Source organism: Ovis canadensis, chromosome 24 (assembly GCF_042477335.2).
Source record: "Ovis canadensis isolate MfBH-ARS-UI-01 breed Bighorn chromosome 24, ARS-UI_OviCan_v2, whole genome shotgun sequence".
In the NCBI taxonomy this organism is placed as follows: Eukaryota; Metazoa; Chordata; class Mammalia; order Artiodactyla; family Bovidae; genus Ovis; species Ovis canadensis.
Window position 1 is genome coordinate 28,344,046 of NC_091268.1, and position 26,783 is coordinate 28,370,828.

Consider the following 26,783-nt stretch of genomic DNA (forward strand, 5'->3'; position numbering starts at 1 on the left):
TCTCCCAGAAGGCCTCGCCCACCCCAGCCCACCCCGTTGGCCTGAACACCTGCAGCTCGTCCTTTGGCCTGCATCATCACGTGCAGTTGCTGTGACATCACGGTCACACCTCGTGTCATTCTCTGCTCCCCTCCTGCTGTTGTGGGCAGATTGGCCTGCGTGTGTGCGTAGGCAGGTAGGTATACCCTTGAACAGCATGGGAGTTAGAAATGGCGAGGCCCCCTGCTGCACGCAGTCGAAAATGGGAGTGCTGCTATCTCTGCCTCAGAAACAATGGAGTTGATAAATGAGTCAACCAAGAGCAGGAACTGAAACAGTTTAGGCAGAGGCAGGGCTCAGTCCCTGATTCTTTTGATTCCACATATCGTGATCTCTGATTGAACACAGACACCCCCCTCCACCACTTAGTTAACTAAAGATCTGTAAAATGAAAATACAAGTACTATATTTATTGAAAAAAAATCACACATAAATGGACCTGTATAGTTCAAACCCATGTTTTCCAAGCGTTGTTCAGCTGTGTGTGATTTCTGTTTGTGTCCCATTCCTAAATCCACAAAATGGGAATAAAAACCAAGATATTGAGCCAGGATCAAGAGAGTAGCGTGTGCTTAATATTCTGGGAAAAACTGGAGGTAAATAATATCCTGCTGTTTTCCTGTTTTGTTGTTAACTGTCTTTTTATTCAGAGAGGCTGCCTAAGGAGTTTACACTAAGACATTTCAGAGTCTTTTGTACAGCGTACATTTTCCCATTTTAGAGGGATTAGGAAAGAGCTCTCAGCTGTCAGCATCTCTGCCTAGAGCTGCACACTGAGAGTCTAATGTAGCAGGGAAACATAGAATCTTTGATTATCCCCAAAATAAGAAAAATAAACATTATTTTCTTTTGGAACCATGGAGGGTTAAGGATCTTATCTAGGCATATAATGGGTGCAGAACGAGCATGGTCCCACAGGTTAAAAATTGTCTGGAAAATCAAGTTTTTTTAAGCCTCTTTACAGTGCTGGTGATAACCAATTAAGCAGATGATTTTACTTTGGAAGTGCCTTTTATTTGTGGTATACTTCCACTTTCCCACTGTGTCCTTTATTTCCACTTTCTAACCAAGTGAGATTTCTTTAAATGCACATAGGTACATATAATATCTTTCTGTATGTCTGCCATAGGCTAATGTTGTCCCTGCCATTCTGTACCAGGTTCCCTGCCTTGACATCCCGTTGTCATAGCATGAGAAGCATACTTTAAATTTATTCCAACTTTTGACAAAAAGGAGAGGGGAATTTGTGTGAAGGTATGATCAGTTTAAAGAAACATGCCCCATTTTTAGCAGCCTGTTTCCATGGAAACAGAAGCAGCAGCCAACCACAGAGTTATCAAAGTGCCTGTAAATTTCCAAGGCTGAGTGTTGAAAACATTGTCTTCCTGACCTCATGCTGCAGATTAATGCGGGAAACCTACAGTGCGTCAGCCTGGACTGCTTGCATGTTTAGTTTTTACTTCATTTTTGCTCTCTCATTTCTAATAGAGAGTAAATGCTGCATTCTTGACTGTGACCTCCCTACCAGCAAGAGGTAGTAGTTTAGAATTCCACAGTTTGTACCACCTGCCTCTTCTCCCACACCCCTCAGCCTCAGTGGACTTCGTAAGGGTGCAGTAGACTTTCTGGATGAAAGGCTGTATTTCTATCCGAGGCAGTCTAAGGCTAACTTTCTTTTTTATTTATTTGTTTGTTTTGGCCATACTAGGTCTTCATTGCTGTGCGTGGGCTTTCTTTAGTTGCATTCGAGCACAGGCTGCTCTCTGGTTGCGATGTGCAGGCTTCTCATTGCAGTGGCTTCTCTTCTTGCAGAGCATGGGCGCCAGGGAGCACAGGCTTCAGTAGTTGCAGCACACTGGTTCAGTATTCAGGGCTCGTTCTCTGGAGCACAGGCTCAGTAGTTGTGGCACAGGGCTTAGTTGCTTTGAGGCATGTGGGATCTTCCTGGACCAGTGATCAAACCCATGTCCTCTTCATTGGCAGTCAGATTCTTAACACTGGACCACCAGAGAAATCCTAAGGTTAACTTTCAAACACTTACTTGCATGTTTTTTTTTTTTTTTTAGTTAACAATGTTGTCTCTCCTTTTTCTAAATGGAAAATAACCTAATATAAAAATTCCTGCTCAAAATGCTGTTTGTACTTGGTAGTATCAGAGGTTTAGATTTATGTGTATACTGTCACTCTGATTTTGCTTCAGACAGGAGGTGGTGGTTGGAGTTTGCTTAATCAGTGCAGATAGCATGACTCTTACAAGACAAACCACAATTTTATTTCTGGACTCTTTGTATTCCTTTATTTTAAACAACTTGAAGAACTTTATTTTATAATTGGCAAATTAGAACCATGAAAATACAACAAAAGGTCTGTAATCTTTGGTTGCTTCTTTTTACCATCTATGAGAGTACTTAAGTGCTTTTTGTTGTTACTGTTCAGCTGCTAAGTCGTGTCTGACTCTTACAACTGCAGCATGCCAGGCTTCCCTGTCCTTCACTATCTCTCTCGAGTTTGAGTCAGTGATGCCATCCAACCATCTCATCCTCTGTCACCCCCTTCTCCTCTTGCCCTCAGTCTTTCCCAGCATCAGGGTCTCTTCCAGTGGCCAAAGTATTGGAGCTTCAGGTGGCCGAAGTATTGGAGCTTCAGCTTCAGTACCAGGCCGTCCAGTGAATATTCAAAGCTGGTTTCCTTTAGGATTGACTTTTACACTTCTCTAATACAAGCTGAATTTACTGTCTACCAGTTTTCCATGCTCTTCTTTTTACTCCTTTGCCCTTAGCCTTCCCCTTTTCAGTCTTCTTTTACCTTCAAAACAATATAATTAGATTTAAATATAATTAGATGTCACAAACATCAATTCCAAAATGTCTGAAGCCTCAAATTCATACAACTAAGCAATCCAAGTATTAGTTCTGTCCCATGATAATCACTTGCCACATACAAAATCCTCTTGGTATTTATTCTTAAATTTGGCTAGAATTCTCTTTGCTTAGAAAATAGTAACTCAGTTATATGCTGTAAGTATACCATGCAACATTAAGTAAAACACATTTATTTATTAAAGTTTCTATATGGCAAGCATTATAAAAGGTGCTATAGATATAAGGACAAAGTCTAGAAGGGGGATTAGAGGCCCCACCCAGAACAACAAAACCTAGCATTTGGTATGGCAGGGAATGCAATGTAATATATAGTTGTTACTGTAGTCATCAAATCATTAGAAGACAAAGTCCCCATTGGTGGTTAATGGAATTATGACGGTGAGCGGGGCTAGCCAGCCATGGGTGGGAATTAAGAAATTTGATTATTGAGAAATTGGTTTCTTAAGGTCTGTTGTTCTGCCAACTGTTCCACTTTTTCTGTTGAGATAAAATTCACTTAACATAAACATAACTATTTTAAAGTGAATGATTTCAGGGGCATTTAACGTATTCACAGGTTTGTGCGAGTACATCTCTATCTAGTTCCAAAATGTTTTCATTAGTCCAAGGGAACACCCTGTGGTCATGAAGCAGTGACTCCCCGCCAGTTTCAGGCAGCCACCAGAGTAGCTGTCTCTTTGTATTTACCAGTTCTGGATATTTCACATCTATAGAGAAGGCAATGGCAACCCACTCCAGTACTCTTGCTTGGAAAATCCCACGGACGGAGGAGCCTAGTAGGCTGCAGTCCATGGGGTTGCTAAGAGTTGGACATGACTGAGCGACTTCAGTTTTCACTTTCATGCATTGGAGAAGGAAATGGCAACCCACTCCAGTGTTCTTGCCTGGAGAATCCCAGGGACAGGGGAGCCTGGTGGGCTGCTGTCTATGGGGTCACACAGAGTCAGACATGACTGAAGTGACTTAGCAGCAGCAGCAGCATGAAATCATATAATATTCAACCTATTGCCATCTGGCTTCTTTTACTTGGTGTAATATTTTTCAAATTCATCCATGTTGTCACACATACAGTGCTTCACTTCTTTTATAGCTGAATAATATTCCACTGTATGGATAGACTAGAATTTGCTCGTCCGTTCATGTGTTGATGACATCAGGACTGTACCCACCTTTTGGCTGTTGTGACTAGTGCTGCTATGAACATGAATGTGTATGTGTGTGTTTGAGAACCTGTTTTCAGTTCACCTAGAAGTGGAATTGCTGGGCTGCAGCTATTCTTAACTTAAAAATTTTATGTGATGAGCTTGAGAAAGAACTGCCAAATGTTCTAATTTTGTATCTTGTGATCTTTTTCTCTGATAAAAAATGATATAGTTCAGAACCATTGAGTGACTTGCTTGTTTTTGGACTGACTTTTCTCCCCTAAGCTGTTACATTATGAGTTGGAGCATTTTAGGGAAAAATAAACATGTTTTTCTTTTCCAACTTGTTCTTCACGTCTGCAATGAGTATTTCAGACCTTCTTCACTGGCCTCAAACTGACTTTTCCTTCATATGCATCTCACTTTGAACAGATGATCTTTCCTCCTCCTCCTCTGAGAAATTAAAAGCCATCATTTGAAACTTTGCTGGACATGCCAGCCCAAATCTGTAAGCCCACCTGCAGCCACACGCAATTCTCTGTGCCTTTCTTGTTTCCTCTGAATCCCACCCCCCTTCAGGAACCCTGCTGCCTCTTACTCTCTCTTTTATTCTCATTCATATTCATTCATTTCTGTTCTCTCCCTCCCCAACCCCACCCCCTTTCCCTCTTGCTCTTTATCACTTATAAACCTGTTCAGGTATGTTCCAACCTTAAGTTCCACACCTCTCAAGCCTTCACTTCTCTCCTGCCTTGCTGCGCAAATCTTGAAAGCATTTCTTCCATCACTGTCATTCTCATAGTCACCCCTCCTTCCTCCCTGACCTCTTCGAGTCCCATTTCCATTCATCACTCCACAGACCAGCTCCTCTATGTATTGCAACAGCAGCACTGGGCCCAGTTGGTCATGAGTCCCTTCTGGAAACACTTTTACACACACTCTCCAGGCTCCTCCTCTTCCTTGGGCATCTTCTGCTTGTTTCCTTTTTTGGACTTTCACCCGCATCTGACCTATAAAAGTGGGCTTTAAGTTGCATTTCCTAGCAGCTTGCTTCTTGCTTCCTGTTTCTATATTCTCTACCTTGGCAAACTCCCATGGCTTCAAATACTACATAAGTGACAACTTCCAAATTTTAGTCTCCTGCCAAGACCTACCTTTGAAATCTGGAACCGTGGAACCAATTGTCGCTTTGCCATCTCCACTTCTAATTCAGGCATATCCAAGACTGAGCTCCCTAAATGGCCGTCATGTGTTCTTTATCTCAGTTAATGATCTATCCAGGTTCTTAAGCCAGAATCCCAGGCACCATCTTTATCTTTTCTCCTTCAAACACAACATCCAGTCCTTTACCACACAGTGTTGACTTTGTTCTAAATATGCATCAAATCTCTCCATTACATCTCTCAGCTGTGTTGGAGTTGAAGAAAAAAGAATGAGAAGCCTTATGCTTACTAGGTTTCTATCCTGGAATATGAGAAAAATTCTACCAAATGTATAAATCAATATATGGTTGACAATAGAGAACTTAACCAGTTCTTCTGACACCCACTATAAATATCTCTGCATTCAGTCAAAAACCAGCCCCATCCCCCTCACTGATTCTTTTGATTGCTCTTGTTCCCTTACTGTTCATTAGTTATATCACATTTTACTGTTACTTTGGCATGATATTGTTGGTAGTTGTGGCTAAGAGTAAGTGATCTTTGTTTCTGAATTTAAAAATTACTTTACGGCCTGATGATGTATATTGTGGGGAAGGGATGAACAGAAAGGTCCTCTTTTATCTTGTAAATGGAGAAATAGATTGGTGCAACCATTCGGATTGCACAGTGACTCTATCAAAATTTCCGATGTGTGTATTTGTATTTAAATGTTTATACACAAGCACAAACATATGCCACAAAATGAAGAAAATCATTGCAGCACTGTTAATAACAATAACAGCAGAAAATCTGGGAACTTAAGAGTATACGATTGATACATCCATATGTTAGCTATAGCCAGTAAGAAGAATGACCTAGAGTCCATGTTTGTTTTTTTTAAGTAAATAATCAAACTATGTTCAAGCTGGTTTTAGAAAAGGCAGAGGAACCAGAGATCAAATTGCCAACATCTGCTGGATCATGGAAAAAGCAAGAGAGTTCCAGAAAAACATCTATTTCTGCTTTATTGACTATGCCAAAGCCTTTGACTGTGTGGATCACAATAAACTGTGGAAAATTCTGAAAGAGGTGGGAATACCAGACCACCTAACCTGCCTCTTGAGAAATCTGTATGCAGGTCAGGAAGCAACAGTTAGAACTGGACATGGAACAACAGACTGGTTCCAAATAGGAAAAGGAGTACATCAAGACTGTATATTGTCACCCTGCTTATTTAACTTATATGCAGAGCACATCATGAGAAATGCTGGACTGGAAGAAACACAAGCTGGAATCAAGATTGCTGGGAGAAATATCAATAACCTCAGATATGCAGATGACACCACCCTTATGGCAGAAAGTGAAGAGGAACTAAAAAGCCTCTTGATGAAAGTGAAAGAGGAGAGTGAAAAAGTTGGCTTAAAACTCAACATTCAGAAAACGAAGATCATGGCATCTGGTCCTATCACTTCATGGGAAATAGATGGGGAAACAGTAGAAACAGTGTCAGACTTTATTTTTTGGGGCTCCAAAATCACTGCAGATGGTGATTGCAGCCATGAAATTAAGACGCTTACTCCTTGGAAGAAAAGTTATGACCAACCTAGATAGCATATTCAAAAGCAGAGACATTACTTTGCCGACTAAGGTCCGCCTAGTCAAGGCTATGGTTTTTCCTGTGGTCATGTATGGATGTGAGAGTTGGACTGTGAAGAAGGCTGAGCACCAAAGAATTGATGCGTTTAAACTGTGGTGTTGGAGAAGACTCTTTAGAGTCCCTTGGACTGCAAGGAGATCCAACCAGTCCATTTTGCAGGAGATCAACCCTGGGATTTCTTTGGAAGGAATGATGCTAAAGCTGAAACTCCAGTACTTTGGCCACCTCATGCGAAGAGTTGACTCATTGGAAAAGACTCTGATGCTGGAAGAGATTGAGGGCAGGAGGAGAAAGGGACGACCCAGGATGAGATGGCTGGATGGCATCACGGACTCGATGGACTGGAGTCTGAGTGAACTCCAGGAGATGGTGATGGACAGGGAGGCCTGGCGTGCTGTGATTCATGGGGTCGCAAAGAGTTGGACACGACTGAGCGACTGAACTGAACTGAATCAAACTATGTGAATGGCATGATCCCATCCCATGTATTTCCTTTGCATAGTCTATATTTAACATTGCCAGAATATTCACAGAACAGTCTCTAGAACCATAGAAATTTAACAGTGGTTACCTTTGTGGAGGAGGACTGGAGGTCTCTGGTAGGATGGACTGGCTTTTACTTTTTTTTTTTAATTGAAGTATGTTTGACTTACAATATTGTGTTAGTTTCAGGTATATCGCAAAATAAGTCATATCTTTAGGTTATTTTCCATTAAAAGTTATTACAAGACATTGAATGTAGTTGCCTGTGCTATACAGTAAATCTTTATTGCTTATGTGTTTCTTATAGTAGTTTGTATCTGTTAATCTTATATGTACACCACATCTTCTTAAATCAGTCATCTTGATTGTCACTTGGGTTGTTTCCATGTCTTGGCTGTTGTAAATAGTAAGCACTGGAGTCCATGGATCTTTCTGAAATAGTGTTTTCATTTTTTCTGGATACATATGCAGGACTGGGATTGCTGGATTATATGGTAACTCTGTTTTTGGCTTTTTAAGGAACCTCTGGAATACTGTTTTCCATAGCAACTGTACCAATTTACATTCTAACAAACAGTGTACAAGGGTTGCCTTCTCTCTATACCCTCTCCAACATTTATTATTTGTGAACTTTTTGATGATGGCCATTCTGATCAGTGTGAGGCCATTGTGGTTTTGATTTTCATTTTTCTAATAACTAGCAGTATTGAACCTCTTTTTCATGTACCTCTTGGCCATCTGTATATCTTCTCTGAAGAAATGTCTATTTCGGTCTCCTGCCCATTTTCTGATTGGGGTGTTTGATTTTTTTTTTTTATATTGAGCTACAGTATGATCTGTTTGTATATTTTGGGTATTGTCAGTAGTGTCATTTGCAAATACTTTCTGCCAGTGCAATAGATTGGGTTTTCATTTTGTTTATGATTTCCTTTGCTGTGAAAAAGCTTTTGCTTCTTTTGCTTACAGAGACTGATCTGAGAAGATATCTTTTACTTTTTTTAATGCCCTTTTTTATGTGGATGTTTCATTTTTATTTTAATAGAAATATTCTTACAAACATGAGTTTTTAAATAGAGAAATTATTGGTATATATATTGATACATTTCTGAATCCAGGCTTAGAAGGAAAGCATTGAAGATGTGACTGCTTACTCTGTGACTACAAAATACCCATTCACAGTAAAGCACTAAAAATATGGGAATCTTTACAGAATTAACCTCATGGACTGTAGCCCGCCAGCCTCCTCTGTCCATGGGATTTCCCAGGCAAGAATTGAGGTGGGTTGCCATTTCCTCCTCCAGGGTCTTATTTAGAGGCCAGTTAACCCCTCCTGTATCTAAGTTCAAAAGATAATATGAAGATGTAGTTTTTCTAAATTGTTTTGTTATTCTAGGACCAGGCACCTAAATACATTTAACAGTGCATAATACATTTTTGCCAAAGTCCAACTACTTCATTCTCTTAACTACTCAAACATCTTAAAAAATAGTTAAAAAAAACTGGAACCAGGGTCTATTTTTTTACCTAATGTTATCTTCAGAGTCAATACTAGAGTATTCTTTAGTTTCCCTTCTTTGCTTTTGCCATTGATTTACCCAGCCTTCATTTGACTGGCTCAGGGTTTGCCTGTGTTTTTTCTCCCCTCATAATTTGGCAGTTTATTCTGTCCTGTGTCTTGTGATTAAATAACATACATCAAATCTTCTCTCTGCCTTGCAGACAAACACTCATCTCCCCGCACACCCATTCATCCCACCCTCCTTCATACCCCGTAACTGAAACTAGCTGTTTGTAAAGAATTTCTAAGACCATGGCTGCCTGCTATACTGCTTCCCAGAAAGTGTCGTTTCTGCCTTGTTTTTGTAATATACAGTCCTCAGATGTCCCCTTGCAAGTCCCCTGGCCAAAAACTGTGCTTTGTTTTGGCTCATTCAACTCCTGCTAAACTGCTGTATGTTGTTTAAAATGCTGCTAATAAGAGTTTTTTTCTTTAGAGTGAAAAGGCACTTTAATTATGTCATATTATGGAAACATTTCAAACATTCTATTTATAGAAACAAAAGAGAATAGACATAATCATCTTGGCTCAGAAAGCAGCTAAACATTTGAAGGGGGTATAAATATTATATGAAAGACATTATTCTGAGGGTTTTTTCTGTTTTTGTTTTCAAATATTGGAAACTAATCCTAAAATCTTGTTCTAGAAGTGCTTTAATCCATTTAAGATTCAGGAGAAAGGAACTAAAAGATGATACTTGTTACTATCTGAGCTATTTCTGATGGTGAAGAAGAATGACATTTCCTCTTTGCTTTCATTTTTCAGAATGGTGGTTAAAATAAAGTTTTTACTTTTCTTGTATATAAAAAAGAGCAAGTTCACAACATTTATGTTGGGACTTCCATGGTGGTCCAGTGGTTGAGAATCCACCTTTCAACGCAAGGAATGCGGGTTCAATCCCTGGCCAGAGAACTAAGATCCCATGTGCTGTTAGGCAATAAAGCCCACCAGCCGCAACAAAGACCCAGCACAGCTAAAATAGACAAACAAAAACCACATATGTTGACACGGTATTGTTTTTTGTCTGTTGTAACAAGGAATAACACCAAGAATTTTCAAAATTACATGCATTTTTCTCTTTGTTGAAATGTAGTAGGAAACCATGAATGTGAACCCTAAGAGGTAATAACTCACATCATCTTAGGAAAATTCAAAAATTAATTAGAAGAATTTTCTCTAAATGCAGCAGATATAAAGTAGTCTATATTCATGTTTTCACACATCTACTATAATTTCAGAGATGATGGTTTGCAAAAGTCTCCTTACTTTATGGCCATGCCTTATATAGACCGCATAAGGATATTCCTCCTTTTAGGAATTAAGGAAATAACTGGAAATAAGGAATAAACTTTATACACCAAAAAAATCCACCATAGCATTAGTTATAGGAGTTGCAAAAATTGGAAACAACCTATGTGATCAATAATAAGGATATATTTAATGAAGTATGCATGTCCACCCTCATTCCAAGATGCCACTTGCCTAAAAATCTATATCGTGTTTGACACATTTGTCTCACCAGTATGATGCTTTGTTTGTCTGTGTGTTTTAAACCAAACAAGGGGGCTGTTGATGTTTTCTTTACCCTTTCTGTTTTACTCCTTTCTTTGAAGACTCCCTCAGGAGGAAGGAAAAATACTACTGCTGGGGACTCTCCAACAGACATGGACCACCATGTTCCAGAAGTGTCAGCCTTTGAACTAGAGATTGTTCTGACCCTTTTCTCTTCTCAGTATTCTTTTCTTGGGATTCTGCCTCTTGAATATGACCACCTTGATTTCAGACAAGCATTAACTTCGGCATTCACAAAAGAATGTCAGAGTATGCAGACATTTGGGTGCTTTCAGATCCACAGGTCATCTCTGGTTATTTTTGTTCCTAGTGAGGTACAGTGGGAACATACTATTCTCAATAAACTGTAAGTTATCAGGGAAAAGATCTTCATGTTAGAGCATAATTGATTCAGAGAATCGCAAAACATTCTAATATGAGAACCATGTGCATATAATTTTTGACTCATTAATTTTTTCTTTGCTGTGTGTAATAGAATCTTATCTCAATTGCTTCAGTTCTAAATGAGATGTCAGTGAAGTTTTGTGGTCCTACGGCCCCCAAAAGAAGTATAGATAAAAAATTTTTTCGGTATTGAGTAAAGAATGACATTTATATTTAGCAATGAATATGAAAATATATTTAAAAGCCATTTTACAGTCAGATCTCTTTTTGAAGTATATCTAAGAGTGGGCTCTGCTCTGCAGTTCAGCACAAGCAAAAAGCAAGGCTGTGACGTGAGCGCCGCAGGTCCCACAGATCAGGCCTTGGGGTCAACTGCAAGTCGGAACCATTATGGGCATTGCATTTGAGCCTGGTCCAAACAAGCTCATCACACACTTGCTTAAAAAAAAAAAAAGTCTTCCTTCCCTACCATTTAAGAAATACACACAGGTAATTTTTTTCTTTTTTTGCATATTTACACCCCTAAAGCGTGCCCTTAATAATCCTAACCTTGGTTTTCATCCATGGTCTGAAATAAAAATTAAACATGGAAACTTGAAATTGAATGTAGGGTAAACCAAGGAAAATGTTTTTCATAGTTACTTCATTTGTTACTCTTTTTTGAAATCAGTTCACTTTCCAGATAGAAACATAGAGATGCTATAAAAAGAATCTGCCTGAGAAATCTCAGGGAAAATATATATATATTATTAAATTTGGCCAACAGGATTTCCCCATTTTGTGATATGTACCTTGTTTTCTACACGTTTAGTGATTCATTTACTCTTTTAGTTAAAATGATTACGTATCAGTTGATTTATGGCTTTCTTAGAACTTCTAGAATGAGATACACTGTTATGTTTGTACGCAAATTATTAAACTTTAAGGTCTCAATTCAGAAATTTTCCCTTGGGTCATTAATAGTATCTCATAAGTCTAATTTTTATTATGAAGTTGGCCTTCTTTAAAGCTATTTAAGATTTATTCCAGATGGAGTAAGTTCCTCCAGATACATTAATCTTTCCTTAAAATACATTTTTGCTATTAACTTATTTTTTAAAAAACTAAGGAATCTTACTAACAAGACAATGTGTAAGCCAACTATTTTTATTTGCTAAGTATAATGTGATTTTATTTCTAAAAAAAAATACTAGCTTTCATCATTAACTTAAAATTATTAACTGACTAAGCAAAAAATATGCTGAAAGAACTTCAGAGTTCACCCAACAGGCAGAAATCACAAACGGGGTTTGTTTTTTTTTTGACAGGTTGAATGGTGCCAGGTAGTATCCCTATTCAATTATGAAATAGAAGATAAAGCTTAATTATACCTCCTCTGGGCCCTACAGTTGCATGTAAACTCCAATGGTGATTATTTCCTTTTTACAGTGCTCCAGCTGAGGCTGCAACAAAGGAGGACGAGAGAACAACTAGTGGACCAGGGCATCATGCCACGTAAGACTGACGCATCCTTGTCTTTTCTAATGTGATGTAACAATATGGGCATGTCTCAGAAGAAGCTGCATCACACTCTACTTTCAGTGTTATCCATTTAATCCATATACAATTATTCAATGAATTTACAAGGAAAAACCAGGCATCAGCATTGCTGACGGAATCATTTAAAGTACATTCTGGATACCAGATGCAACTTAAAAGATGGACTTGGATTTTATATTATCAAAAAGCACCTTTAAATTTCTGTAATTAGGCAAATACCAGTTCTTCAAATTCCAGCCAGAGTTTTAAAATAACTGAAATAATTACTCTAGATCTAAGTGAATCCAAAGATACTTGAAAAAGTAGCATAATAAATTAATTCAAAACCTTATTTATTTAATTCAAATTAATTATCTTTGCTAGATGATGGTCTGTATAATTATGCATCTCAATTACAGGATGAATGAACATTCTATTTATAATTAATAAAATCTTCCTTGCACCAGTAAAGATATTTTCCCAAATAGCTTTAAGCTTCATCCCTTCATTTTTGAGTTGATTAATTTTAGAATATTTGTCCAAGGTGATTCTTTCCCTTTGATCACGAAACACAGCACCACCCATCAACAGAAAATTGGATTCAAGATGTACTGAGCAGGGCCTTGCCTATCAGAACAAGACTCAGTCCCCCTCAGTCAGTCTCTCCCATCAGGAAGCTTCCATAAAAGCCTCTTATCCTTATCCATCAGAGGGCAGACAGAATGAAAACCACAATCACAGAAAACTAATCAAACTGATCACATGGACCATAGCCTTGTCTAACTCCATGAAACTATGAGCCATGATGTGTAGGATGACCCAAGATGGGTGGGTCATGGTGGAGAGGTCTGATGGAATGTGGTCCACTGGAGAAGAGAATGGCAAACCACTTCAGTATTCTTGCCTTGAAACTCCATGAACAGTATGAAAAGGCAAAAAGATAGGATACTGAAAGAGGAACTCCCCAGGTCGGTAGGTGCCCAATATGTTACTGGAGAACAGTGGAGAAATAACTCCAGAAAGAATGAAGAGACAGAGCCAAAGCAAAAACTTCACCCAGTTGTGGATGTGACTGGTGATGGAAGTAAAGTCTGATGCTGTAAAGAGTAATATTGTATAGGAACCTGGAATGTTAGGTCCATGAATCAAAGTAAATTAGAAGTGATCAAACAGGAGATGGCAAGACTGAACACTGACATTTTAGGAATCAGTGAACTAAAATGGACTAGAATGGGTGAATTTAACTCAGATGACCATAATATCTACTACTGTGGCCAAGAATCCCTTAGAAGAAATGGAGTGGCCTTTATAGTCAACTGGAGTCCAAAATGCAGTACTTGGATGCAATCTCAAAAATGACACAATGATCTCTGTTCATTTCCAAGGCAAACCATTCAGTATCACAGTAATCCAAGTCTATGCCCCAATCAGTAATGCTGAAAAAGCTGAAGTTGAACGGTTCTATGAAGACCTACAAGACCTTCTAGAACTAACACCCAAAAAAAGATGTCCTTTTCATTATAGGGGATTGGAATGCAAAAGTAGGAAGTCAGGAGATACCTGGGGTAACAGGCAAATTTGGCCTTGGAGTACAAAATGAAGCAGGGCAGAGACTAACAGAGTTTTGCCAAGAGAACGCACTGGTCAAAGCAAACACCCCTCTTCCAACAACACAAGAGAAGACTCTACACATGGATATCACCAGATGGTCAATACCAAAATCAGATTAATTATATTCTTTGTAGCCAAAGATGGAGAAGTTCTATACAGTCAGCAAAAACAAGACTGGAAATTGACTGTGGCAGAAGTCATGAACTTCTTATTGCCAAATTCAGGCTTAAATTGAAGAAAGTAGAGAAACCACTAGACCATTCAGGTATGACCTAAATCAAATCCCTTATGATTATACAGTGGAAGTGACAAAACAGATTCAAGGGATTAGATCTGATAGAGTGCCTGAAGAACTGTGGACAGAGGTTCGTGATATTGTACAGGAGGCAGTGATCAAGACCATCCCCAAGAAAAAGAAATGCAAAAAGGAAAAATGGTTGTCTGAGGAGGCCTTACAAATAGCTGAGAAAAGAAGAGAAGCGAAAGGCAAAGGAGGAAAGGAAAGTTATACCCATTTGAATGCAGAGTTCCAAAGAATAGCAAGGAGAGATAAGAAAGCCTTCCTTAGTGATAAATGCAAAGAAATAGAGGAAAATAACAGGATGGGAAAGACTAGAGGTCTCTTCAAGAAAATTAGAGATACCAAGGGAACATTTCATGCAAAGATGGGAACAGCAAAGGACAGAAATGATATGGACCTACCAGAAGCAGAAGATATTAAGAAGAGGTGGCAAGAAGATAACCATGATCACAATGCTGTTGTGATCACTCACCTAGAGCCAGACATTCTGGAATGCAAAATCAAGTTGGCCTTAAGAAGCATCACTACAAACAAAGCTGGTGGAGGTGATAGAATTCCAGTTGAACTATTTCAAATCCTAAAAGATGATGCTGTGAAAGTGTTGCACTCAATAGGCCAACAAATTTGGAAAACTCAGCAGTGGCCATAGGACTGGAAAAGGTCAGTTTTCATTCCAGTCCCAAAGAAAGGCAATGCCAAAGAATGTTCAAATTACTGCACAATTGCACTCATCTCACATGCTAGCAAAGTAATACTCAAAATTCTCCAAGCCAGGCTTCAACAAGTATGTGAACTATGAGCTTCCAGATGTTCAGACTGGATTTAGAAAAGCCAGAGGAACCAGAGATCAAATTGTCAACATCAGTTGGATCATCAAAAAAGGAAGAAAGTTCCAGAAAAACATCTACTTCTGCTTTATTGATTACACCAAAGCCTTTGACTGTGCAGATCACAACAAACTGTGGAAAATTCTTAAAGAGATGGGAATACCAGACTGTCTTACCTGCCTCCTGAGAAATCTGTATGCAGGTCAAGAAACAACAATTAGAACTGGATATGGAACAACAGACTGGTTCCAAATCAGGAAAGGAGTACGTCAGGGCTGTATATTGTCACCTTGCTTATTTAACTTATATGCAGAATACATCATGCAAAATGCTGGGCTGGAGGAAGCACAAGCTAGAATCAAAGATTGCTGGGAGAAGTATCAATAACCTCAGATATGCAGATGATACCACCCTTATGGCAGACAGCAAAGAAGAACTAAAGAGCCTCTTGATGAAAGTGAAAGAGGAGAGTGAAAAAGTTGGCTTAAAATTCAACATTCAGAAAACGAAGATCATGGTATCCAGTCCCATCACTTGATGGCAAATAGATGGGGAAACAATGGAAACAGTGATAGACTTTATTTTCTTGGGCTCCAAAAATACTGCAGATGGTGACTGTAGCCATGCAATTACAAGTCACTTGCTCCTTGGAAGAAAAGCTGTGCCAAACCTAGACAGCATATACAAAAGCAGAGACATTACTTTGCCAACAAAGGTCTGTCTAGTCAAAGCTATGGTTTATCCAGTAGTCATGTATGGATGTGAGAGTTGGACTATAAAGAAAGCTGAGCACCGAAGAATTGATGCTTTTGAACTGTGGTGTTGAAGAAGACTCTTGAAAATCCCTTGGACTGCAAGGATATCCAACCAGTCAATCCTTAAAAGAAATCAGTCCTGAATATTCATTGCAAGGACTGATTCTGAAGCTGAAACTCCAATCCTTTGGCCACCTGATGGGAAGAGTTGACTCATTGGAGAAGACCCTGATGCTGGGAAAGATTGAAGGCAGGAGGAGAAGGGGATGACAGAGGATGAGATGGCTGGATGGCATCACCTTCTCTAGGGACATGAGTTTGAGTAAGCTCTGGGAGTTGGTGATGTACAGGGAACCCTGGCATGCTGCAGTCCATGGGGTTGCAGAGTTGGACACGACTGAGCGACTGAAATTAACTGACATAATCACCGAATTTGGAGGTGATTTTATATTTTAGAGGAGAAGAGCGGTTGTTTTGTGTATGCTGTTAGGATTATTTGGGGGCCTTAGTCTAAAAATTGATTTTCTCTAAGAAGTAATTCATTTGGCTTAAAACACTAGAAAGAAATTACAGAATGCACTTACGCTCTCCAGTCTTCACAGTCATTGCTGTTGGCTTTTTCTAGTTTGTGATAAGGGTTACAAAGATTTTTCTGTGTGATAAGATGTCTTTCCCAGTGAAAACTTTTTATTCTAAAGTGAAAATGAAAGTCGTTCAGTCATGTCTGACTCTTTGTGACCCCATTGACTATACAGTCCACAGAATTCTCCAGGCCAGAATACTGAAGTGGGTAGCCATTCCCTTCTCCAGGGGTCTTCCCAACCGAGGGATTGAGCCCAGGTCTCCCGCATTGCCAACATATTCTTTACCGTGTCAGCCACTAGAGAATCCCAAGAATACTGGAGTGGGTAGCCTGTCCCTTCTCCAGTGGATCTTCCTGACCCAAGAATCTAACCAGGGTCTCCTTTTTTTCTGAACTATTACTAATTATCTACATATTTTAAATCTTGTGTTTTGGTAAAACCAGGTATCAGAAACTGGTTAGATAGGGCCTTCCCTGGTGGTCCAGTGGTTAAGAATCTGCCTGCCAGTGCATGGGACATGAGTTTGATCCTTGGTCCAGGAACATCTCACAAGCTGTGTGGCAACTGAGTTTGTGCTCTAGAGCCCTTGAGCCGCAACAAGAGAAGCCACAGCAATGAGAAACCTGAGCACTGCAACGAAGAGTAGCCCCTACTCACTGCAACTAGAGAAAGCCCATATGCAGCAATGAAGACTCAGCACAGCCAAAGTAATTTTTTTTTTTTAAAGGCAGAGGATTCATGTTGATGTATGGCAGAAACCATCACAATGTTGTAAAGTAATTATCCTCCAATTAAAATAAATGAATTAGAAAAGCCAAGAACCCAAAAAGCCGGAGGTTATAAAAGAATATTTTAAAGGAACTGGTTTGATAATCTGCCAGATTTTCTCAGCACTACATACCTGATATGAGCCAGTCAAACAGGACCAAAGTATGGTGCTTTAAACATCACTGCCAAGCCAGCTACAGTCTGCTTTTAGGAGCTGGTCCCTAGCCAGATGTCTCTGGGCTGGACTTCTGTGATCCTTTGCTGTGCATTAAGTACCACAGTTGAATGTTACCAAGAACTGATTGCTCAATTCTAAGAGGCGACATCCCAGGTAAGCCTAGTCCTGTATCCCATCCCCGTCCCCTGACAACCCACAGTGATGACTGCAGGGTGTGGTCAGACAGTGATGGATATAAACACTAATGATTTTTCAAAGATTATGATTATTGATAGAAATACTGTAGTAGGTAATACTTTTAATAAGTACTGCCTCAGTCTCTGGGACTCTGGAACATTTAATGTACTAGCAGTTAACAGATTAAGGAATCACTGTGTCTTTAGAGTGAGTTGCATTGTGGTATGGTAGGAAGAGCATGAACCTGCCAAATTCAGATTTCTAGGTTTAAATTCCACTTAGATGACCATCTAGCTGTATAACTTCAAAAACTGACTGAACCTCTTTGAGCCTTTCATCTGTACTGGGGCTAATACGAACCTCACAAGGCTGTTGTGATGATCAGCAGCAATATAACTGTAAGATGGGTCACAGAGCATGGGACTAAATGCATTGTAGGTTCTCGCTAAGTGGTAACTCCAATCTCTTGAGACATGGACTGCAGAGTGTTCTTGTGTTCAAGGCTAGAGCACTCCAACGTTAAATGCCCTGAGGACCTGTGGACTTTTTCCAGTAGCTTGTATGACCATAATAGCAAAGACCTGTTAAGGAACCATCAAACAGTTCCCTTGGTAATGGCAATCTGCCGCAACTACAGGCTGGAACTAGTCTGACCTGATAGATGTGCTGTCATTATGTTTATAACTCTGTTTTAAATGTTCACTTGTTTTATTTGTGAAACATATAGTTTTAATTCTGAAACATTTACGGTCTGAGTTTTGCAGCTGTCCTAAAGGAACTGGGAAATAAATGGAACTGTAGAGGCACACTAATAAGAGTAAGAGGAAATGTCACCGTGATAATACTGTAGCATTTAACTGAAGTATTAACTCATCTATTTATACCGCAGAAATGATTTCTTTTCCTCTCACAGCTCTGAAGAGCCCCGCGGCATTCCATGAGCAGATAAAAAGCTTGGAACGAGCCAGAGTAAGAAATTTTCATTTAAAATGTTCTGCCTCTTTCTTTTGTGTTAAAATACCTGTGGACAAGTAATAATCGTACTCCTACATATGTCAATAGAGAAAATAGAGTGTATTTTCAAGATACATGGTATATGGAGCAGTGTATCCTGGGGTCGTTTTATCTTGAAGGTTTGTAGAAAATATAGGACGTTCAAATTTTGTTCTTTAAAGCTAGTAACCTAGCTTTGTACATAAAGGAAAAATCACACTTCTTTCTTGCTTTGGGCATAACAAGTTTTTAGAATAATGATGGAACATCTCTGCCAGTTGTTAGCCCTGCAGATGGATAACCCGAGGGAGGGATTTACCCCAGATCCTTCCTTGGGCGGTTTCCCTCCCAGGTTTGTGTTAGTGGGACATTTGACCAAGACTGGGGGAATTTGACTGAAGGAGCAATGTTGCCGTATTCAGCTCTGTTTTATTCTTTGAGATGACTCCATCATAGTTGCATTAAAGTGTTTATTATTTTCCTTTAAAGGGCCACTATTTGTTCTTTTCATTTTATAGGAAACTTCCATCATGCAGTGTAAGAACAAACATGTTGTACAAATGCCTTGAGTTTTCCCAGGATGCAATAAGGATCTCTTAGAGTCATACAAACTACAAAACTCATTTTAAAGCCATATTGTTTAGAATTGAGTACAGTTCTGAATAAGAAAATATGATTAAAGACATGAATTCATCAAAGACAGTACATTGGAATTTTTAGGAAATGTGTTATCTAGGTGAATTTTTACTTGACCTGAAGTGTAGTTTTTGTTTTTTTTTTTAAGATACTTACATGTTCAAATCCTCTGTTCAAAAGTCATCTTTAAAATTATGAGCCTCTGCTTTTCCAAGTTTTAAAATAAAAGTCTATAAAGTGCCTACTTTATATCAACATAGACTTCAAATCCCTGTACAGTTTTGAAGGCTGCAATTTAAGTCCTGTATTGGATAACAGTTTTTCACAGCCCTTAATTTCTACTCTTTCCTTTCTCTCAAAATCATGACCAAAAGCATATACAGTTTATTTAAATAGAGTTATCTTGAGGAAAAAAAATATATAAAACCACAATAAATCATAAACAATTTATGGTAAGATTTTCTCTTTCTCTTATCTAAAAGACTGAAAACTTTTTGAAGCACAAGATTCGGAGTCGACCAGATCGTTCTGAACTTGTCAGGATGCACATTTTAGAAGGTAAAAGTTCTGTTTCTCCTTATCTTGCTACATTTTCTCAAGAAAACAAGTGAGACGTCCACCATTTCTGTTTATTCCGATTTTAATAACTTTTTACCCCACAGGCTGACATCCTGTCAATTGGATAGCAGCATGAAGACCCCAAGCTAAAGTGTTATGTTAGATACACAGGGAAGGTCCACTTCTCCAAATAACCAGTTGATGAACTGAGTCTTCCCTGCCTACTGAGGGTACTTATAGGTGTCTCTGCCATACTGTTCTGGAAAAACATTTTCCGTCCAGATTTCTTCACCAGTGGGTGATGTGTGCCCACTCATCATAAAGGGTATGATAGACACAAGTCTAACCCTAGATTCTAAACTACTTGGACCCTGTTGTGTCTACCTGGGGCAAGCCCATACCTAACATTTTTCTTTGTTGCTGCTTACCCACAACAATCCAGCTTGATCTGACCATTATCACAAACAAACTCCCCTCAGCCCACCACATTTTCTGCATGCCTGAGCCTCATCTTTTACAAAGCTGGTAAGGACAGTTCCATTCCATCTTTGGTGAGGCATGTGGCTCAGGTCGTGGCTTTTTCTCTAAAGATAAAGCATTCTTGGAAGGTGGTACTTCTACCATAAAGTCCCGACATACATTTTCTTCCATTGTTTTGCTTCACTGACTTAATTTGTTGAGCAAGACAAGGAGCCTGACCTTGTGATAGCCTTGAGAGTGTGAAACCTTGAGAAGATACAGCAACTTCTCAAACATTTAGAGATAGTTATTAGGCAGGAGGAAGATTAGATTTCTTTTCTCTGGCCTAATGATAGAGTTAGAATTAGGTTGATATTACAGAGTATTAGATTTTAGCTCAGCGTAAAGGTCAGTCAGGTGTCTCCAAATAAAATCTTCAGGAAGTGACATGGTTGTCCTTACTAGAGGTGTTGGTTTGCTGGCCAGCAAGCTAAGCACCAGTCAGATTTCCCCCTTCATGGAGCTTATTACATTCTAGGGGCAGAGAGATTATACGCAGGCAAAACAAGTCAATTACAGATTGTGAAACGTGCCCTACAGGGAATAAAGACAGACTGACACCGTGTAAAGAATGTTGTAAAGCAGTTCCAAGTATCAGGCTGGTCCCTAAAACCCCAAGTGGAGTCTCTTCTAATCCAGATAATCTATGACTAGGTAACTATCTTCGTGTCTGGGATGGGAGGCAAGAAGTCTATGCCTTTCTCTACTTCAACTGGACTTAAAAAAGCTTTTCCAGAACTCCAGTGATAGGGTAGGAGCAGCCACCAGCTGTCAGGGATAAGTGAATCTTCAGAGAAGCAAGTTTGCTGGTAAGTAACTTAGTAAATGACTCCTTCTGTGCCTGAAAATATCTTGACCTGTAAGAGACATTTTTGTAGAAATGACACTGCCTGTTTCAACTTGTCATCTGACCGTAACAGGCTTTATTAACATAATTAAAACTAAGGCAAATGCATTTAACTATCAATAAAATCATATTTGCTTTTTCTAAAAACAGACTCTTCAGCATTTAAAAGCCTAATTATATATAGGAATAAGCCATAAGTGATGTCTTTAGGACATCTATTCTAAAGTTGAGATTTTTGAAGAAAGAAAAAATGTCTCATCTATAATTTTAAAAATACCTTAAAACCACCAGCAACTTATTTTGCCATCATTCCAGTTTTGATTGAATTGGATGTTTGGCAGGCAGAAGTCTAAATTATTTCCTGAAGTTTTACCTCCGTCTCATGGAGATGAAGATGCAGTTAGACCAGAATAGAAGCATACTGAAATGCCAGCCTTTACTTACTCACTTTTGGAATATCTTCTTCCCAAACATTCCTGATATCACTTGGATAGTGTCAGTGGAAGGGAGGCAAAGGCAGGAGACTGTCCTGCCTACATCTTAACAAAAGCATCTTCAGAATGATTTGCATGATCTATTTCGCCCACTTATCGTCTTCCTAGTTAGAGGGGCTTTATCTACTAAGACTGGGGCCAGAGTTGTTTTATACAGGAAAATTATAAAAATGAGATGAGGACTGGTATTATTTTAAGTTACAGAAACATGCATTTATTTACCAATATGCCGACTTAGGACTAAAAACTTCCCATGGGGGGAATCATCTGCAATTTCCATTCATGGTGGATCAAAATGTAAAGATACTTGAAAAGCAGTCTATTTTAAAATCTTAAATTTTATCATTTTTTCCCCAAATCTTTTATAATTGTTAGTTGTCCTGATGATGTGACAGTGATTTTTTTTCAATGACTTGCTTTTATCATGTCATGCCAAAGCATTTAACTCAGCTTTCCAAGAAATAATCATTTTATTTTTGAAGTTTATGATTTCCCCATAACATTTAGTTAAGTTATGAGTGACGATGGCAGTCACAATAGTGATGTGCTGTTTTGTGGACAGCTGAGATTAATTTTTGGTAAGCACATAAGGGGAAAAGAGACATGCTCAGCTGTGCTGAAGGGTAGTTTATTGGCCGTGGGGTCTCAGTGTGCTTTGGGCCTCAGCTAGGACATCTAACCTACAGAATGAAAAACATCAAACAGTCCTGAGGTTACTTACAGGGGGTTTCATTAAAAGACCTTCTACTGAATAATTTAAGGAACAAGCAACTCTCAACGCAATATTGAGTTAATACCAATAGTCAGTCACACTAAATATTATTTAGAACAATTTAATAAAATGTTAATGAGCGTTACCAGAAACACAGGAATTATGCAAAGTTATGCTGTTTATGAGTTACGATATTTAGTTTCACATCTATTATACAACTTTATGCATTTGTGGGTTCATGAGTTGATGCTTCTATATGACAGTTAATTACTATGTAATTGAATGTCTCAAGGTTATTTATTCAGAAATAAATCCAAATTTTAATTATTATGCAGGACTCTGAGATGCACAGGAATATGACTTGTAGCTCTTCCCACCAACTCCTGCCGAAAAGCTTATATTCTGAGATACAGTGTCACCCCTTCGAAGAAATGACTTTCCAGTGAAGCCAAATCTAAAACTGCAAACTTCCTGAGCATGGACCGCATCTCTCTCCTCTGCTCATCCTCTGTATCCCCAATTCCTAATAGGTGTGAATTTGACCCTCCTGTCATAAATAAGCAATAGCAGCACCTCAGTTTTGGCTTGAGTTCATATTAATTTGAGTCCAAGGACACCCACATTGTGTAGACAGTATAAAGCTTTCCAGGACTAGAAATGTAAATTGCAGATGGGAGCATTCTCAAGCAGTCGTTGTCTCTCCATAAATAAGTTTACATCAGTTTAAATTAGTTGGCCTGAAATAACATTATGGAATAGAGACAGTAATTCAAGTAATGATTAAACCTGTGTTTCCTCTTTTAGAAACATTTGCAGAGCCGTCCCTGCAGGCTACTCAGATGAAGTTGAAAAGAGCTCGACTAGCTGATGATCTGAATGAAAAGATTGCTCAGAGACCTGGTCCTATGGAGCTGGTAGAGAAAAACATCCTTCCTGTAGACTCCAGTGTTAAGGAAGCAATTATAGGCAAGACTCAAATTTTACTGTTTTCTGGGAGACAAAGAAACTTGGAAGTTTTAGATAAGAAAAATCTAATTTTAAAGCCAGCACCAATCATGATTGTTGTTTTCTGGGTGATTTAGAAATTAACATTTGTACTTATCTCCATAGTATTATTATTGTTATTATTAATACTATGTATTATAGGATTAGTACCAGTTAACAAAGATATTCCTCTAACAAAAGGTTTAAGTTACTATGACTTACGGGAACTTTGTATTTTGCATTAGTATGAGTTTAAATCTTAGGCAGTCTGTATTCAGTCATTCTATGATTCCATTCAATTCCAAAGAAATGGGCCCCAAAAGGTAAGGTGTCAGTACAGCAGCGCTGCTCCATGAGGTGGGACTTATCAACACATCCCCCAGTCAGAGCCCTATTTGGCCTCATAATGTTTTTCAGCAGTTGGATCCAAGCAAGCTCTGCACATTGTCTTTATCTGATATATCTCTTCAGTTAGTATCCTGCACAGATCTTCCTCCTTTCTTTCCTTTTTATTTGCTGATGAATGAACTTATTTTGTCCTTTAGCACTTCCACACTCTAGATTTTTCTGAATGCATTTGCATCCCTAGGTCCATTTAAAAAATTTCTTGTCTCCTGTATTCCTGTCATTAGTAGTCCGATCCAAAGGCTTGATCTGATTCAGGTTTGGTATTGTCCTCCAGGTATTCATCTTAGGTAGTTGTGTATTCTTCCATTGAGAAGTACATTATGTCCAACTTTGTTTTTAAACAGCTTTCTTTAGTCCTTAAAATGAATAGTATTTCTCCTTTTTCATTTTAACCTTAGTATTCCAAGGCCAAGATCAATTAAGAATCACTTCTTTCTTTAGGCGTTGGGAAGGAGGACTATCCCCAAACTCAGGGCGATTTCTCATTTGACGAAGACAGCAGTGATGCTTTGTCTCCGGACCAGCCAGCCAGCCAGGAGTCGCAGGGGTCAGCCGCGTCCCCAAGTGAGCCAAAAGTTAGTGAATCGCCATCTCCTGTGACTACAAACACTCCAGCCCAGGTATTGCTTTTCTTGTTTTTAACCCCTAAACCAAGAAAGTGCCTTGTTTTTTTATGTATCTAGGTAATGTATTTTCATCAGAAAAAAAAGTCTGAAAGTGCAGAAAAGCATAGATTTTTCCCATGTAATCCAGCTATTCACATTTTCAGTAGATTCTTACATTTTCTTTCTGTTCTATGTACACATTTTTACTTTACAGTTTTGTAACTCAATTTTTTCATGTAACTTTTTTTGAGTTACAACTCACACATCATAAAATTCACCCTTTTTTCTTTTTAACCATCTTAATCGTCTTTAAGTGTACAGGCCTGTAGTCTGTATTCACATTGTTGTGCAGCAGATCTCCAGAAGTTTTTTGTCTTACAAAACTGAAGCTAAATCCATTAAACATCAACTCCCCATCCCCCCAGACCTGGTAAGTACTTTACTTCAATCTCAATGAATTTGACTACTTTGACTATCTCATATGGCTTATATTATTTAACAGTGTCCTCGGGGTTCATTTATGTTGTAGAATGTGACAAGATCTCTCTCAGTTGTTAGGCTACATAATATTCCATTTTATGGATATACCACATTTTGTTTATCCATTCATTAGTGAACATGGGGTTGCTTCCATCTCTTGGCTGTTGTGAATAATGATGAGTACGCAAGTGTAAAAATCTCTCTTTGAGACCTTGCTTTTAGTTCTTTTGGGCATATACCCAGAAGTGGGATTGTTGGATCATATGGTAGTTCTGTTTTTAATTTTTAAGGAACCCCCATACTGGCTGCAGCATTTCACACTCCCACCACCAGTGGAGGAGGAACTGGCAACCCACTCCAGTATTCTTGCCTGGAGAATCCCATGTGTCACAGAGGAACCTGGTGGGCTACAGTCCATAGTGTTGCACAGAATCGGACACAACTGAGAGGCTAAACAACCACCAGTGCACACGTGTTCCTATTTCTCCACATCCTCACCAACACTTGTTAATTTCTGTTCTTTTGATAGTAGCTATTTCAGTGGAATGAAGTGATCTCACTGTGTTTGTTTTTATTGAAGAATAGTTACTTTACAATTTTGTGTTAGTTTCAAGTGGACAGCAAAATGATTGTTATATATGTGTATATATATATATTTTCAGATTCTTTTCCATTATAATATTACAAGATATTGAGTATATTCACTGTGTTCTTTTTTTCAATTGGAGTATAGTTGGTTTACACTGCTGTGATTCAGCCATACGTACACATAGATCCCCTCTCCACAGAGCACCGAGCAGAGTTCCCTGGGCAGTAGGTTCTCATTAGTTTTCTGTTTTATGCACAGTAGTGTGCATATGTCAGTCCCAACCTCCAAGTTCATCCCACCCCCCCACCCCCCTCGGTATCTATACATTTGTCTCTGTTTCTACTTTGCAAATCATCTCTACCATTTTTTCTTGATTCTATGCATATGTGTTAATATAAGATACTTGTTTTTCTGGCTTCACTCTTTATGACAGCCTCTAGATTCATCCATGTCTCTGCAAATGGCACAATTTCATTCCTTTTTATGGCTGACTAATAAATAAGGCTTCCCTGGTGGCTCAGATGGTAAAGCATCTGCCTGCAATGCAGGAGACCCAGGTTCGATTCCTGGGTCGGGAAGACCCTCTGGAGAAGGAAATGGCAAACCACTCCAGCACTGTTGCCTGGAAAATCCCAAGGACGGAGGAGCCTGATAGGTTACAGTCCATGAGGTCGCAAAGAGTCGGACACGACTGAGCGACTTTTTATGGCTGACTAATGTCCGTTGTATATATGTACCACATCTTTATCCATTCTCTCTGCTGATGGACATTTAGGGACTTCCATGTCCTGGCTATTGTAAATACTGCTGCAGTGAACACTGGGGTGCATATAGCTTTTTGAATTATGGTTTTCTCTGGGTATATGCCCAGGAGTGGTACTGCTGGGTCATAGGATAGTTCTATTTTTAGTTTTTTAAGGAACCTCCATACTGTCCTCCATAATGGCTGCATCAGTAACAGTGTAGGAGGGTTCTCTTTCTCCACATCCTCTTCAACATTTATCATTTGTAAATTTTTTTGACAGTGGCCATTCTGACTCGTGTGAGGCAATAGCCTCACTCTAGTTTTGATTTGCTTTTCTCTGATCATTAGTGATGTTGAGTCTCTTTTAATGTATTTGTTGGCCATCTGTATGTCATCTTTGGAGAAATGTCTATTTAGGTCTTCTGCCCATTGATTGTGATGTCTCACTGTGGTTTTGATTTGCATTTCTCTAACCCACTCCAGTACTCTTGCCTGGAAACTCCCATGGACGGAGGAGCCTGGTGGGCTGCAGTCCATGGGGTCGCTGAGGGTTGGACATGACTGAGCGACTTCACTTTCACTTTTCACTTTCATGCATTGGAGAAAGAAATGGCAACCCACTCCAGTGTTCTTGC

General features: G+C 39.0%; 1 protein-coding gene, 1 long non-coding RNA gene and 1 other non-coding gene across 11 annotated transcripts in view; 2 read left to right on the top strand and 1 right to left on the bottom strand.

Moving 5' to 3' along the window:
* Positions 1–26,783, top strand: part of MRTFB (myocardin related transcription factor B) — a 215,796-nt gene that overhangs the window by 149,547 nt on the left and 39,466 nt on the right. For 8 of the 9 annotated variants that reach the window (XM_069570158.1, XM_069570156.1, XM_069570155.1 and 5 more), the window contains 5 exons: positions 12,288–12,353; positions 18,492–18,547; positions 19,690–19,765; positions 23,142–23,303; positions 24,171–24,349. In XM_069570158.1, coding sequence (XP_069426259.1) covers positions 12,288–12,353; positions 18,492–18,547; positions 19,690–19,765; positions 23,142–23,303; positions 24,171–24,349 — 539 coding nt within the window. Of the gene's footprint in view, positions 1–12,287; positions 12,354–18,491; positions 18,548–19,689; positions 19,766–21,022; positions 21,094–23,141; positions 23,304–24,170; positions 24,350–26,783 lie in introns of those variants that run through there. The other variant, XM_069570162.1, reaches the window with a different exon arrangement.
* The window catches only part of LOC138429067 (uncharacterized), an 86,996-nt gene continuing 61,244 nt past the window's right edge, over positions 1,032–26,783 (bottom strand). Inside the window, exon 3 of the long non-coding RNA XR_011252662.1 lies at positions 1,032–2,844. This is a non-coding gene — a long non-coding RNA (uncharacterized lncRNA). The remainder of the gene's footprint in view (positions 2,845–26,783) is intronic.
* Positions 25,910–25,981, top strand: TRNAC-GCA (transfer RNA cysteine (anticodon GCA)). The gene has a single exon. It is a non-coding gene; the product is annotated as a tRNA-Cys (tRNA).